Below are 14,498 nucleotides of genomic sequence, written 5' to 3'. Positions count from 1 at the left end.
AAATATTAATATAGTTTAATGTTAGTTTGCCTCAGTCATGAAGATCATTGTTTGCCGAATGTTACTGCTGCAAGGTACTCATGTGATTCTGTGACAGAAAGCCTCCCTCCTGTGAAGGCTGTGCTGTCTCAGAACGTGGTGACTTCAGAATCTGAACACTCTAGCAACTGTTGCCAAGTGGCATGTGGTAGTGGCATCATCAGTATATAGTTGAATTTTAGAGCTGTGGGCCTGAAAAGGGCCCCATGCATTTCTGCAGCCTGACCTTTTGCTGCTGTGGGCCATTGTTTATGATTTCAGGGCACAGAACTTGGGATGGAGTTGAGCCATGGTTGTTGAAGGACACCTGGTACTTTTAGTTTCACTGCCAGTGCAGTTTATCTCCATCACTTCACAAATTAGTTTGTGGTGTTTAGAGTGGGCACGGCAGAAGGACTGAGTAATATGATTTTGGACGCAGAATGTCCTGTTTTTTTAAAAAGTTTTCAGGGACTTCCCTGGTGGCGCAGTGGTTAAGAATCCGCCTGCCAGTGCACGGGGTATGGGTTCGGACCCTGGTCTGGGAAGATCCCACGTGCCGCGGAGCAACTAAGCCCGTGCGCCACAACTACTGAGCCTGCACTCTAGAGCCTGCGAGCCACAACTACTGAGCCCATGTGCCACAACTACTGAAGCCCACGCGCCTAGAGCTCATGCTCCGCGACAAGAGAAGCCACCACAATGAGAAGTCTGTGTACCGCAGCGAAGAGTAGCCCCCGCTTGCCGCAACTAGAGAAAGCCCGCATGAAACAACGAAGACCCAACTCAGCCAAAAGTAAATAAATAAATAAATACATTAATTAATTAAAAATTTTTTTCCAAAAATTTAAATTAGGAAATATTTCAAACATACTGAAAAATAATAGTAAAAAATAACTCAAACATGTAGCTAGCACTGTTGTAGTGCTTGTTCTATTTATCTTTTTAATATATTAACTCACTAATCCTAGGGGGTAGGTTGTATTATGATACTCCTTTTAACAGATGAAGAAACTGAGGTACAGATAGTTACACATTTGGCAAATAACAGAGCTGGGATTTGAACTCGGGCAGTCTGGTGCCAAAGTGCATGGTCACAACCAATACAGTACACTCTGTTGCCATTCAGAAATACCAAAAGTAATATAACGGACATGAATGATACTTAGCGCCTAATTTTAATAAATGTTAGTATTTTTCTATACAGTTGACCCTTGAACAACAGTGGGGCTAGGGGCACCGACCCCCCCGCCCCACAGTTGAAAATTCGTGTATAACGTTTGACTCACTCAAGACAACGACTAATAGCCTACTGTTGACCTTACTGACAACATAAATAGTCAGTTAACACATATTTTGTTGTATGTATTATATACTATATTCTTTTTTTTTTTTAATTTTTATTTATTTATTTATTTATTTATGGCTGTGTTGGGTCTTTGTTTCTGTGCGAGGGCTTTCTCCAGTTGCGGCAAGCGGGGGCCACTCTTCATCGCGGTGCGCGGGCCTCTCACTATCGCGGCCTCTCTTGTTGGGGAGCACAGGCTCCAGACGCGCAGGCTCAGTAATTGTGGCTCACGGGCCTAGTTGCTTCGCGGCATGTGGGATCTTCCCAGACCAGGGCTCGAACCCGTGTCCCCTGCATTGGCAGGCAGATTCTCAACCACTGCGCCACCAGGGAAGCCCCTATATTCTTAAAGTAAGTTAGAGAAAAGAAAACGTTGTTAAGAAAATCATAAGAGAAAATACATTTACAGCACTGTACTGTATTTATTGGTACCATAAGTTTACATCATCTGTTTACAAGATGAATCATCTGTCAGTACCTACATCAGTATTATACAAAACACTGTAGATGTTATATGTGTTACTAACACTAGACATCAAAAATGAAAAGAAAATGTGAAAAAGGAACTCATGTTTATTTACAATGCATTTCAAGCATTAATAACGAAGAGGCAGCGGTATGATGGAAACCTAGTGTAATTGATACATTTGCTTCTCGGTAGCCCAGCCTATACACTGATGGATGAATTGTTATAGAATTTTTATGGTTAACAGTATTACAGTCATATTCATAATACAGTATTGGAAACATTGTTGCATTTTAAACACCACCACTTACCTGTGATGATAGACTGGTCTGCAGGTTCTCCAATTACTGGAGAGAGAGAGAGAGAGGCATACTGTAATGTAACTCTTTGAAAGCAAAGTAAGAAAACGAACACATTATTAATTTTATTTATTTTATTTTTTCATTTTATTTTTTTATTGAAGTATATAGTTGATTCATTATTAATTTTATATTAAATATCACTTAACCTTTTGCCTGTGTAAGGATAGGCTATCCAGTTCAGTGTAAGTCTTGCACACGATCTTCTACAGATTTATTTTTGTATATTTATTGAAAAAAAATCCACACATAAGTGGGCCCGTGCAGTTCAGATGTGTGTTGTTCAGAGGGTCAGTGGTTTTCATATTTGTTTCAGGTTTTTTTCTTTTTTTTTTTTTTTTGAAATAACCCTATTACACAAAACCAAGTGTGAGAGATTGTATCAGACAATGTCTTTGGTCTTTTCTTGTCCCATCAAATTGTTTTTCTGACTGTCAGCATCCCCCCCTTTCAAACACTGGTTCCTTCCCCAGCAGTTTGCCAGTGATTGCCTTTTCTTACACCTGGTAAGAACTCATTCAGCAGATACTTATGGAGTGTCTGCCACAGCCAGGACTGTGCCAGGGTGGAGATAAAATTAAGAAGAAGGACCCTGTTCTGGTCATCCTGCAATTTATAATCTAACAGTGTGGGAGGGTGGGTTTCTTTAAGTACGAGGTGGTGGGGTGGCTGGTGAGCGATGTGGCCCCTGTTAAAAGCACTGACTTAGGTACAGTGCAATGATTCTAGGGATTTCTGGCCTGTTTGTTAGCTTCTCTGGACTTCTTTAGCCTTGGGTCAGTCATACACTTTGTTTATATTTGTTATTTGGGATTTACTTCCAGAAAAATGGTTCAGTTGAAGATGATCCGGAATTCTTAAAGTTCAGTATATATTGCCTTCCCTGGGCTCTGGGTTGGCTTCGACTCTCCTTTTGGGTCTGGCGAGCCCTGGAGTCGAGGACTTGTGGGTCCACTTGGTTTGTGTACTTGGGTAGAACTTGGGAGTGCCCTCAGATGGGTCTTGCCTTTTATAAACTCCTTGTTGGGCCTGACGGGTCTCAGGGCCTGGCCTTGCCCAAACTCTTGTGACACCAAGACCTTAGTTCCTCGGAGACTGAGCAGTAAGGCATGATTTAAGTGGATCCGACTTGCTTTTTTTGTCTCCCTAAACCTTATTTATTTAATGTGTGTTCAAAAATAGTAAAATTAGCTTATGGTTAAAATACACTTAAAAATCATAAAATTAATTTATTAGAACTTGGAATGTATTAATCACATCAAAAAATTTAGTATCAAGCATCTTGAAATAATTTGTAAAATAGCATGAATTAATAAAGTTGCTTTCAGCACTGCTAGGAAGTGTTTTTATTCCTTGGGAACATTACTGCAGAATGATGGCTCCTCGCCTCGACCTGACCGCTTGGTACAGAGGGCCTGCTGAGAAGGTGGCACTCAGGAGTCTTTCCAGGGTCACATTTCCAGCAGATGGTTCCGGTGGGTGGTCCCCGCCCCACTTTTTTTTTTTTAGGAGATAAGCAAATGTTTTTGGAACAGATGGTAGTATTTTGGCATTCATTTTAGTTAAGACTTTTGGAATCCATCATGAAGAGTATCTTGACAGAAGATGGGCTCATTCTGCAATGAGATGATAGAGAGCTGCTTCTGTCGGATACTCTCAGGACCTGGCAGTAGCTCTTCTAGCCCTGTGCCATGACACTTTAAGAAAATTATGGAATCCCCTAACCCCCCCAAAAGTTCATGAAGTTTGGGAAGTAAGTACATTTTTTTGAGAGGCAGCTCTGGAATTAGAGCCTGCATATTTAGATTTGGGTTCTTTTTCTGTTCACTAGCTGTTTGGCTTTGGGCAGCTTAATTAACTTCTCAGTGCCTCAGTTTTCTCATCTGCAAAACAGGGATAATATTTACTTCCTTTGTAGGATTTTTGTAAAGATTAAAAGAATATAAAAGCACCTTAAAATTATTAGGGATACACAAATGTAATTCATGTGTTAATATATGAATTTTTCCGGTAGAAACAGGTATAATATTTTATGTTTTTGTAACTGCTTGCTTATCTGAAGTTAGCGTTTGATTCTTAGTCATCACGAGGTTTTTTTGTTTTTTTTTTTCTTCTTTAATTTCACGGGCATATTTTCAGTCTTGATATTTTAGGACTTGGAGAGCTTGTAATAAAAGACATTAATGGGATATAGAGGAGAGTATTATTATCTAAACATGTGTTGATGACTTTGTGCTTTTAGGTATACCAAGCTTGGCTACGCAGGCAACACTGAGCCACAGTTCATTATTCCTTCATGTAAGTAAAGCTCCACCCTCGGTTTATAAAGGATTGCGTTTCTTATAATTGTTCTAAACATTCTAATTCTGTTTTTCAAGGTACATGAATTTACTTGCCGTCTTCTTTTAGATGATTGTTCTGGTTACTGGGGAGTTATTTATGTTGGCATCTGGCCGCTGAGTATTGCTATCGGCCATAGCTGTCACATAAACCCCCTCAACTTTCTAGTCCTTTGATTCTCTTCTGATACAGTCCTTTGTCACAGTCATTGGAGTTTCAGCTTGGGTGGTTGGCAGAGGCCTTCATTCAGTCATACCTGTCTGAGCTGCTTACAAGAAGTATATGTGGTTCCTTAAGGTTAATTTGTAATTTTAGGTAAGTACAGTTTTATTAACTTAGCACTTTGGTGGACTATGTATTGTATTACACTATTCACTTTATTGAAAGTTTTTTTTTTTTTGAAAGGAGAGGCCTGTTTTATTATGTTCTGAAGTGTTCTGTCTTTGTTTAAATGTTAGTCAGTAGAGCATAATAAGGGAAGAAACGCCCACATTTTGGCCAGAGTGCATCCTGCCCACTCTTTATTCACAGGAGACCCCAAGGTCAGGTTGGTTGTCCACAGGGTAGAATTCTTCTCTGAAACTGTTTAACTTCTGGGTTGTTTTTTGGAGACTGTTTACCAAAGAGGCAGGTATGTCAGTCAAGAGTGAAGTGAAGTTCTGCCTCCTAAATGTAGCCCTTGTAAGATACGTCACGATCTGAGGAATTGTAAGCTGTTAGGGGCTCAGGGACTTTGGAGAAACAGGTTCTGACCACTGTGGAGCGTGAGCAGCCTGGCGGAGCAGTGGGGAAGGAGCTCAGTTACTAGTGTTTGTTCAAGGGAGACTAAAGGCTTTTTGGTGGATGTGGGTATTCACATCGCTAGAAAGGGCACCCTCATTCCTTGAGAACAGTTAATTCACCTCATTCCAGATCCTTGCTTGCTGGATAACTGCTCATGAACTTGGTTTTCTAGGTCTAAATGCTTGGTTACTATGATGGGGTGTCCTCGACAATAGGCATGATTGGTCTGCTGGTCCTCATTTTAAATTCATGATTTGTTGTATTAGTTTGCTAGGGCTGCCATAACAAAATACCATAGACTGGATGTCTTAACCAACAGAAATTAATTTTATCACAGAATAGAAGCTTTAAGTCCAAGATCAAGGTGCCATCAGGATTGGTTTCTGGTGAGGCCTCTCTCCTTGGCTTGTGGATGGTGCCTTCTCACTGTGTCCTCACAGGGCCTTTTTTTTTGTGTGTGTGCATGGCTGAGAGGGAGACCTCTGGTATCTCTTCCTCTTCTTATAAGGACACCAGTCCTGTGGAACTGAGGCTCTACCCTTATGACCTCATTTAACCTGAGAGGTCCCATCTCCAAATACAGTCACATTGGGGGTTAGGGCTTCAGCATAGGAATTTTGAGGGGACACAATTCAGTCCATAACAATTGGCATTCTGTAGGGTGGATCAGTCTTTTGTGAATTTTATATTGTGAATGCCAGAGAACTGGATCATTCCATGCTGAACTGGTGAATTGGAATTGGACTTTCCGATTTTTCAAAGCAGATTAGTTTTAACCTTGTGAAGTGCAGCAGCTCTAAGAGGATAACCTTGCACCTCTTGCTTTAATACAACTGTCGGCAGCTTTCAGTTGGCCGCCCCACTTCACCTGTCATCATTAACAGAGAGGGGATTGAAGTCAGCTATTAGCAGGATTCCATTCACTGTCAGCAGGCGTGGCAGCTCTCACACTGGTGCTGAGAACAGCAGTGGGAGAAGCTAGAAAGAAAAAGATCAAGGAGGCAGGAGTAAAGGAAGAGCTATACCCTTGGCTGAATTTGTTGCAAGAGTTAGAGAAGCCGCGGGGGGGCAGAAGGGAGTGCGTTGGGACAGGTGGACAGAGGGCCTCGGGTACCTTGGGCAGCAGACCTGCTGCCCTCTCAGTCCTGGCAACCGAACCCTGTTTGTGGTTACAGAGGCTCTGTTCACAAGGTGAAGTTCAAGATGCAAAGTGGCTTCACTTCCAAAGAGAGAAGGGAGCTTGTCTGTACGTGTGTGGCTGTGTGGAGAGTGCCGGAACAGGGCCTTTCTGGTTCTGGTGGGCACAGAGGGGAGGCACCTCCCAGGCAGAGGGTGGCAGGAGAGCGGGCTGGGAATGTGTAGAAGGCTAGCACTTGTATCTTAAGGAATTGTCATTTTATTTTGCAAACGGGGAACCTTCACATTGTTTCCCAGGCTCCCTCAGGGGCCTCGTCCCAGACTAGAGAGTCGCCGAGCCCTGTCCTGGTCGACCAGGGCAGCCCTGCCTGTATCTTATTTATTTGAGCTTCTGTGCAGAATTTGCTTGATTGTTTGAAGAAAGGTTTTCTCTATTTTTTTTTTTCCTTTAAGTTGTTGGAGAATGTTGAGAGTCATTGAAAAGTTTCAGGCAGAGGAGTGTATGTGTGGTGATCACATCCATAGAAAGAGGATGTGGGAGGGGTCAGGAGAAAGTAAGTACATTGTAGACAGTTGGTGTTCGAAGAGTTCAGGTGTAAACGTCCTGTAGGCAACTGGGTAAAAGGTTTGATGCTCTGGGGAAAGGTCTAGACTGGAAACAGGGGATTGAGCCCAGAGATGCTTTTGTTTCTGAATGTCTTTTAAATCTTTATTTTGGAAAAAAAAAGAAAGACAGACAGAAAGAAAGATAATATAACAAAGACCCATTTACCTACCACCCGGAATGAACGAATGTTAACACAATTGCATCTTGTAAATACGTAATACAGACATACATCCGTGTGAGTGCCAGCCCCCTTTTCTCTCCTCCAGTCCTTCCCCGCTCTCCCTCCTTTGCTGGACATTAGCTGTATTCAGTCCATGCTTCATCCTTATGTTACAGATACAGGATACAATGACAGTATGTATGTATCATTTCCAAAATGATAATTATACTGTAAATAACTTTCTGCATTGTTTTTTTTTTTTAATTTTATTTATTTATTTATTTATTTATGGCTGTGTTGGGTCTTTGTTTCTGTGTGAGGGCTTTCTCTAGTTGCGGCAAGTGGGGGCCACTCTTCATCGCGGTGCACGGTCCTCTCACCATCGCGGCCTCTCTTGTTGCGGAGCACAGGCTCCAGACGCGCAGGCTCAGCAATTGTGGCTCACGGGGCCAGTTGCTCCGCGGCATGTGGGACCTTCCCAGACCAGGGCTCGAACCCGTGTCCCCTGCATTGGCAGGCAGATTCTCAACCACTGCGTCCCCAGGGAAGCCCTGCATTGTTTTTTTTTAAACCCTCAATATTTTGTTTTTAAGGTGTATCAGTGTTGCTATATACAGATCTAGATCAGAAATCTAATACGTGAATCTACATTTGGGCATCTTCCAGTTTTTTCTCTGTTGTACAAAATGATACAGTAAGTATCTTCTTATCCACATGTGCTAGTTTCCCAAGAGAAAATATGAGAAACGGGGTTGTTTCATCATTCAGGTATGCACCTCTTCAGCCTTGTCAGGTATTGCCAGACGGCTTTCCGAGCGCCTGTACTGATTTAAATGCCCATCAGCAGTGGATGGGAGTTTCTGATTCTGCACATCCTTGACGACAGTTGATCTTATTTGACTTAAATTTTTGCCAGTCTAATGAACGTAAAATGATGTCTCATTTTATAAGTCTGCATTTCTCTGATTACTAGGAAGGTTGAGCACCTTTCATTGTGTATTTGCCCATTTTTCTGTTGCATTTTTTGGTCTTTTTTATGGAGTTACAGAAACTCTGTGTATACTTTGAATACTAACGTCTTATAAACATCCTCTTCTATTTTATTTATTTATTTATTTATTTATTTATTTATAATTAATTAATTAATTTTTTGGCTGTGTTGGGTCTTTGTTGCTGCACGTGGGCTTTCTCTAGTTGCAGCGAGCGGAGGCTACTCTTGGTTGCGGTGCGTGGGCTTCTCATTGCGGTGGCTTCTCTTGTTGTGGAGCACAGGCTCTAGGTGTGCAGGCTTCAGTAGTTGTGGCACGTGGGCTCGGTAGTTGTGTCTCGTGGGCTGTAGAATGCTGGCTCAGTAGTTGTGACGCACGGGCTTAGCTCTTCCGCGGCATGTGGGATCTTCCTGGACAAGGGCTCAAACCCGTGTCCCCTGCATTGGCAGGGGCATTCTTAACAACTGCGCCACCAGGGAAGTCCCTCTTCTCCTATTTTAAGATGTCTTTAAAATTATTTTTTAATCCCAGAAGTTTAAAAGTTTCATGTAGTTCAGTTTTTCAGTCTTACCTTTTTTATAATTTGTTTCTATTAAAAAATGCATTTATAGTCTAAAGTCATAAAGACTGTCTGTATTTTCTTCTAAGAAAAAAAATTTTTTTTTTTTATGGTGTGGGAGAGAGAGTTAATTTAATTGTTTTCCAAATGGAAGGCCAGTTGCCCCAGCACCACTTATTGGAGGGTGCCTCTTCAATCATATTGAGGCACTGTGTATGGTTGGGAATATTTATGGTGTTTTTCTGTTGCAAATTCATACTGTATTAAATACTATTACTTTGGCATGTCTCTTTATATCCGGTGGGTCTGGTTCCTCCTCCTTTTTCTTTCTCAGAGTAGCCTTGGCTATTCTTAGGCCCTTACTCTTTATCATAAATTTTAGAATCAGTTTAAGGTCAATGAAAAATTATGATGGGATTTTGATTAGAGACACATTGAATTTGTAGATTAATTTGGGAAAAACTTGATATCTTGGGACTTCCATGGTGGTCCAGTGGGTAAGACTCCACTCTCCCAATGTAGGGTGCCCAAGTTCGATCCCTGGTCGGGGAACTAGATCCCGCATGCATGCAGCAACTAAAGATCCTGCATGCCGCAACAAAGATCCTGCATGCCGCAACGAAGACACGGCGCAGCCTAAATAAATAAATATTTTTAAAAATTTGATATCTTTATGAATTGAATTTTCCTATCCAGGAATATGGTATGTATGTTTTATTGTTTATTCATGTCTCTTATGTTTTTCAGTAATGTTTTTCAGTATTCTTTAAAAAGCTCATACATACCTTTTGCCATATTTATTTTTAGGTACCTTTATGTTTTTTTGCTGTTGTGAATTTTTTTTTTTAATTAAATTTTCTAATTGTTGCCACCATAGTAGGAATGCTGCTGAATTTTTAAAGTTGTTTTTGAATCCAACAATCCTGCTGCCCTGTCTTGTTCGAATAGCTTGCAGGTTCTCTTAAGTTGTCTATGTAAGCTATTGTATTAACTGCAAATAATGGTTATTTTGTCTCTTCCAACCCCAGTACTTCATATTTTTTTTCTTGATCTGGCTGCACTGGCTAGAGCTTCTATCAGTGACTAGAACTGGGGATAGCCAGTGCTTTTGTCTTTCTGATTTTAAAAAGAATGATTTTACTGTTTTACTAGTGATTGTTGTAGGTTTTTGTGGAAATGCTTTTTCAGGTTAATACAGTGCCCTTGTGTCCCTAGTTTAATAAGAGGTTTTTAAAAATTTTTTTTTAAATTATGAATAGATGTCGACATTTAAGGCTTTTTGTATATCTCTTGAGATGATTATGTGGTTTTGACATTTAGGCTCCTAATATGAATTAATTGATATATTTTTCGAATGTTGAACGGTCTTTTATTTTATTCTTGAGATAAACCCTACTTGGTTATGAAATATCAAGTACATGCTGAATTGTATTTGCAAATATTTATTTGGGATTTTTTTATCTATGTTCAAAAGTGAGATTAGTCTATAATTTTTTTGTACTAGTTTTGTTTGGTTTGTACATCAAAATTATACTGGCTTTATGAAATGAGGTTGTTAGCTTTCTTTTCTGTTCTTTGGAATAGTTTATATAAGTTAGGAATTATTGTTTGAAGGTTTAGTAAAATGTTTGACATTCTTTTGAGAAATATACTGGATATTTTTATTTTAAAAATTATTGTTGTCAGGATTTCCCTAGTGGTCCAGTGGCTAAGGCTCTGCTCTCCCAATGCAGGGGGCCCGGGTTTGATCCTTGGTCAGGGAACTAGATCCCACATGCTGCAACTATGAGTTTGCATGCTGCAGCTAAAGTTCCCACATGCTGCAACTAAAAGATCCCGCATGCCACATCTAAAGATCCCGCATGCCGCAACGAAGATCCCACATGCAGCAACAAAGATCCTGCGTGCCGCAACTGAGACCTGGCACAGCCAAACAAACAAATAAACAAACAAACAAATAAATAAATGTTAAAAAATAATTACTGTTGTCTGTCAACTGCTGTAGCAAGTGTTCTTGAGATACAGAATTTTTATCTAAATCTTTAGGTGTATTCTTCCTTAGATATACTCTCCCTGATAATTTTCCTTAGATTGCCTTCCAATGACTTTTTAGCACTTGGAGAATAGCCTATGTCTTCTGGTTATACACATTCTATACCCATACATTTTTTTTTTTTGATCTGCAGAACTTTTACATTGTTCTTTATTAAGTTTAATCTTGTTAGTTTTGATTCATCATTATAGCTAACTGAGGTGCTTTATTTTTTAATTTGTTTAAATAATTTACAAGCTCATACATACCTTACAACTATATTTTATTTGTGTTTAAAATATTTTATTTTGAAATATAAAGTCACAGGAAGTTGTAAAGAGAGTTTAGAGAGGTTCTGTGTACCCTTTTTCCTGTTTCTGCCAAAGGTTACATCTTACACAATCATAGTACAATATCAAAACCAGGAGTTTGACGTTGGAACAGTGTAAGTGCAGTTCTCTGTCATTTTATCCCATGTGTAGATGCCTGTAACCACCACTGCAGTCACGATATAGAACTATTTCATCACCACAAAGATGTATTATTTCTTTATAATTACACGTATTATTACTTTATAATTACATGTGTTATTTCCCATGTTATTTCTTTATAATTACACGTATACCCCTCCCCTCCACCGTCCTTGCCCACTGACCACCACTAATCTGTTTCCGTCCCCATAATTTTGCTGTTTAGAGGATGTTATAGAGATGGAGTAATACAGTATATGTGTCCTTTTGAGATTAGCTTGCTCATTTGGCATAAAGCCCTTGGGCTCCATCCAGGTTGTTGCATGTATCAGTAGATTGTCCCTTTTTATTGCTGCGTGGTATTATTCCAGTGTGTGGATGTGTACCACAGATGTTTTAAACGTTCTTCTTTTGAGGGGCATCTCGGTTATTTCCAGTTTTTAGCTATTACAAATATAGCTGCTGTGAACAATTGTGTGTAGGTCTTTGTGTGGACATAATTTTTCATTTCTCTGGACAAATCCTATGTATAGCGCAAGTTATATGGCAAGTTTGCGTTTAGTATTTTTCAGTAGCTACCAGAGTGCTTTCCACAGCGGCTGAGTCATTTTGCACTCCCACCAGCTATGTATGAGAGAGCCAGCTTCACCTTGACAGCGTTTGCCATTGTCACTGATTTACTTTATCTGTTCCAGTAAGTGTGCAGTGATGTCTCATTCTCCTCCTTATTTTCATTTCCCTAACGGCCAGTGATGGCAAACATCTTTTCATGTGCTTATTTGCTATCTGAATATCTTCTTGGAAATGTCTCTTCATGTCTTTTGCTCATTTTTTAATAGTGTTGCTTGTATTTTTACTGTTAAGTTTTCAGGGTTCTTTGTATATACTAGATATGAGTTGTTTGTCAGATATGTGGTTTGCAAGTAATTTCTCCCATCATTTAGCTTGTCTTTTCATCCTCTTCACAGGGTCTTTTGCAGAGCAAAAGTTTTAACTTTCGATGAATCAGCTGTTTGATTCATTGATTTTTCTCTGTTTTAAATTTCATTAATTTCTGCTCTTTATTTCCTTCCATTTTCTTGCTTTGGGTTTATTTTACTCTTCTCGGTTCTTAAGGTGGGAACTTAGATTATTGATTTGAGACTTCTTCTTTTTTCTAATGTCAGCATGTAGTGTTAAAAATTTCCTTCTTAGCACTGCTTTAGCTATGTCCCACACATTTTAATATTTTGTATTTTAATTTTCATTCTGTTCATGCAGTTTTTAGTTTCCCTGAGACTTCCTCTTTGATCCATGGATTATTCAGAACTATGTTGTTTAGTTTCCAAGTATTTGGGGGATTTTCTCATTATCTTTCTGTTATTGATTTCTGAGTTAATTCCATTGTAGTCAGAAAGCACACTTTTATGGTTTTAATTCTTTTAAACTTGTTGAGATTCTTTTTATGGTCCAGTATTAGATTTATTTTGGTCCCATGTGCACTTGAAAACAGTGTGTGTTCTGCTCTTGTTGGGTGGAATGTTCTCTTCATGTCGGTTAGATCCTGTAGGCTGATGGTGTTGAGTTCTTCTATATCCTTGCTCATTTTCTCTCTACTTGTTCCATCACTAGCTGAGAGAGAGGTAAAGTCTATATCTATAATTGTGGACTTGTCTTTTTCTCCTTTGAGTTTTTGTTTCATATTTTGCAGCATTCTTTGGTACATACACGTTTAGGATTGCTCTGTCTTGACAGATTGACTCTTTATTGCTATTTAATGTCCCTTTCTATCAGTGGTAATTTTCTTTGCTATAAAGTTTACTTTTTCTGATAGCAGTATGGCCACTCATGCTTTCTTTGATTAATATTTTTGTGGAGTATCTTTTTCCATCTTTCTAGTTTTAACCTACATACAGGCATACCTTGGAGATGTTGTGGGTTTGGTTCTAGACTACTGCAATAAAGTGAATATCACAATAAAGCGAGTCACACGAAATTTTGGTTTCCCAGTCGATTTAAAAGTTATGTTTACACTGTTCTGCCATCTGTTAAGTGTGCAATAGCATATGTCTAAAAAAACAGTGTATGTACCTTAATTAAAAAATACTTTATTGCTAAAAAATGCTAACCATCATCTGAGCCTTCAGCAAATCATAGTAGTAACATCAAAGATCACTGATCACAGATCCCCTTAACAAATATAATAATGATGAAAAAGTTTGAAATATTGCGAGAATTACCAAAATGTGACACAGAGACATGAAGTGAGCAAATGCTGTTGGAAAAGTGGCACCAGTAGACTTGCTCAACTTAGGGTTGCCAGAAACCTTCAATTTGTAAAAAAGACTAAATAAAAGCAAAGCACAGTAAAACCAGGTGTGCCTGTATATTGTTATATTTGAAGAGAGTTTCTCGTAGACAATGTAGAGTTCCGTCATGTTTTTTTAATCCACTCTACCAATATCTGTCTTTTAACTGGTGTGTTTAGACCATTACATTTATTGTGATTATTGATTAGTTCTTTTTCTGTTTGTTCTTTCTGTTTTTCATTTCTTTGTTTTGTTTTACCTAACTTCCTGTGGATTACTTGAGTATGTTTTAGAATTTCATTTTGACTTATCTGTGGTGTCTTATTTATTTATTTAGGCTGCGCTGGGTCTTAGCTGTGGCGCGCGGGATCTTTGTTGTGGCATGCAGGCTCTTAGTTGTGGCATGTGGGAATCTAGTTCCTTGACCAGGGATCGAGCCCAGGCCCCCTGCATTGGGAGCGCAGAGTCCCAACCACTGGACCACCAGGGAAGTCCCATATCTGTGGTGTTTTTGAGTGCTTCTCTCTGTGGAGCTTTTTAAGTGGTTGCTGTAGCTATTACCTTATATATACATAGCTTTTCTTAGTCTGTGGTGTCAGCATTTACCAGTTTCATTGACACGTAGAAACCTTATCTCCCTTTATGTCCCTTTACCCTCCTCCCTTTCTGTTACAATTGAGGTTATACATTGAGAAGCACATTAGCATTATAATTTTTGCTTTAACTGCCAAACATAATTTAGCAAACACAAGAGGAGAAGGAAAGGAATTGTAATTTCCATATTTTTGCTCTTGTTCTTCCTTCCTTCCTGATGTTCCAGGATTCCTTCTTTTATCATTTCCTCTCTGTTTAGAGAACTTTCTTTAGTCTTTTAGAGTAGATATGTTGGTGACAAATTCTGTTAGTTTTTGTTCATCTGAGAATGTCTAGATTTGCTCTTCA

The 14,498-nt window shown here is 39.4% G+C and overlaps 1 protein-coding gene across 4 annotated transcripts in view; it reads left to right on the top strand.

The window, feature by feature from the left end:
* The window catches only part of LOC132371336 (actin-related protein 3B), a 63,111-nt gene that overhangs the window by 11,660 nt on the left and 36,953 nt on the right, over positions 1 to 14,498 (top strand). For 3 of the 4 annotated variants that reach the window (XM_059932567.1, XM_059932566.1, XM_059932568.1), the window contains one exon: positions 4,434 to 4,489. The exons of the other annotated variant lie outside the window; for it this stretch is intronic. In XM_059932567.1, the coding sequence (XP_059788550.1) occupies positions 4,434 to 4,489 (56 nt within the window). Of the gene's footprint in view, positions 1 to 4,433; positions 4,490 to 14,498 lie in introns of those variants that run through there. 4 annotated transcript variants of the gene reach the window in all.

The sequence above is a fragment of the Balaenoptera ricei genome, chromosome 9 (genome assembly GCF_028023285.1).
Source record: "Balaenoptera ricei isolate mBalRic1 chromosome 9, mBalRic1.hap2, whole genome shotgun sequence".
Lineage (NCBI taxonomy): Eukaryota > Metazoa > Chordata > Mammalia > Artiodactyla > Balaenopteridae > Balaenoptera > Balaenoptera ricei.
Note: the sequence above shows the minus strand (reverse complement) of the source record. Positions and strands in the feature narration are given on the sequence as shown.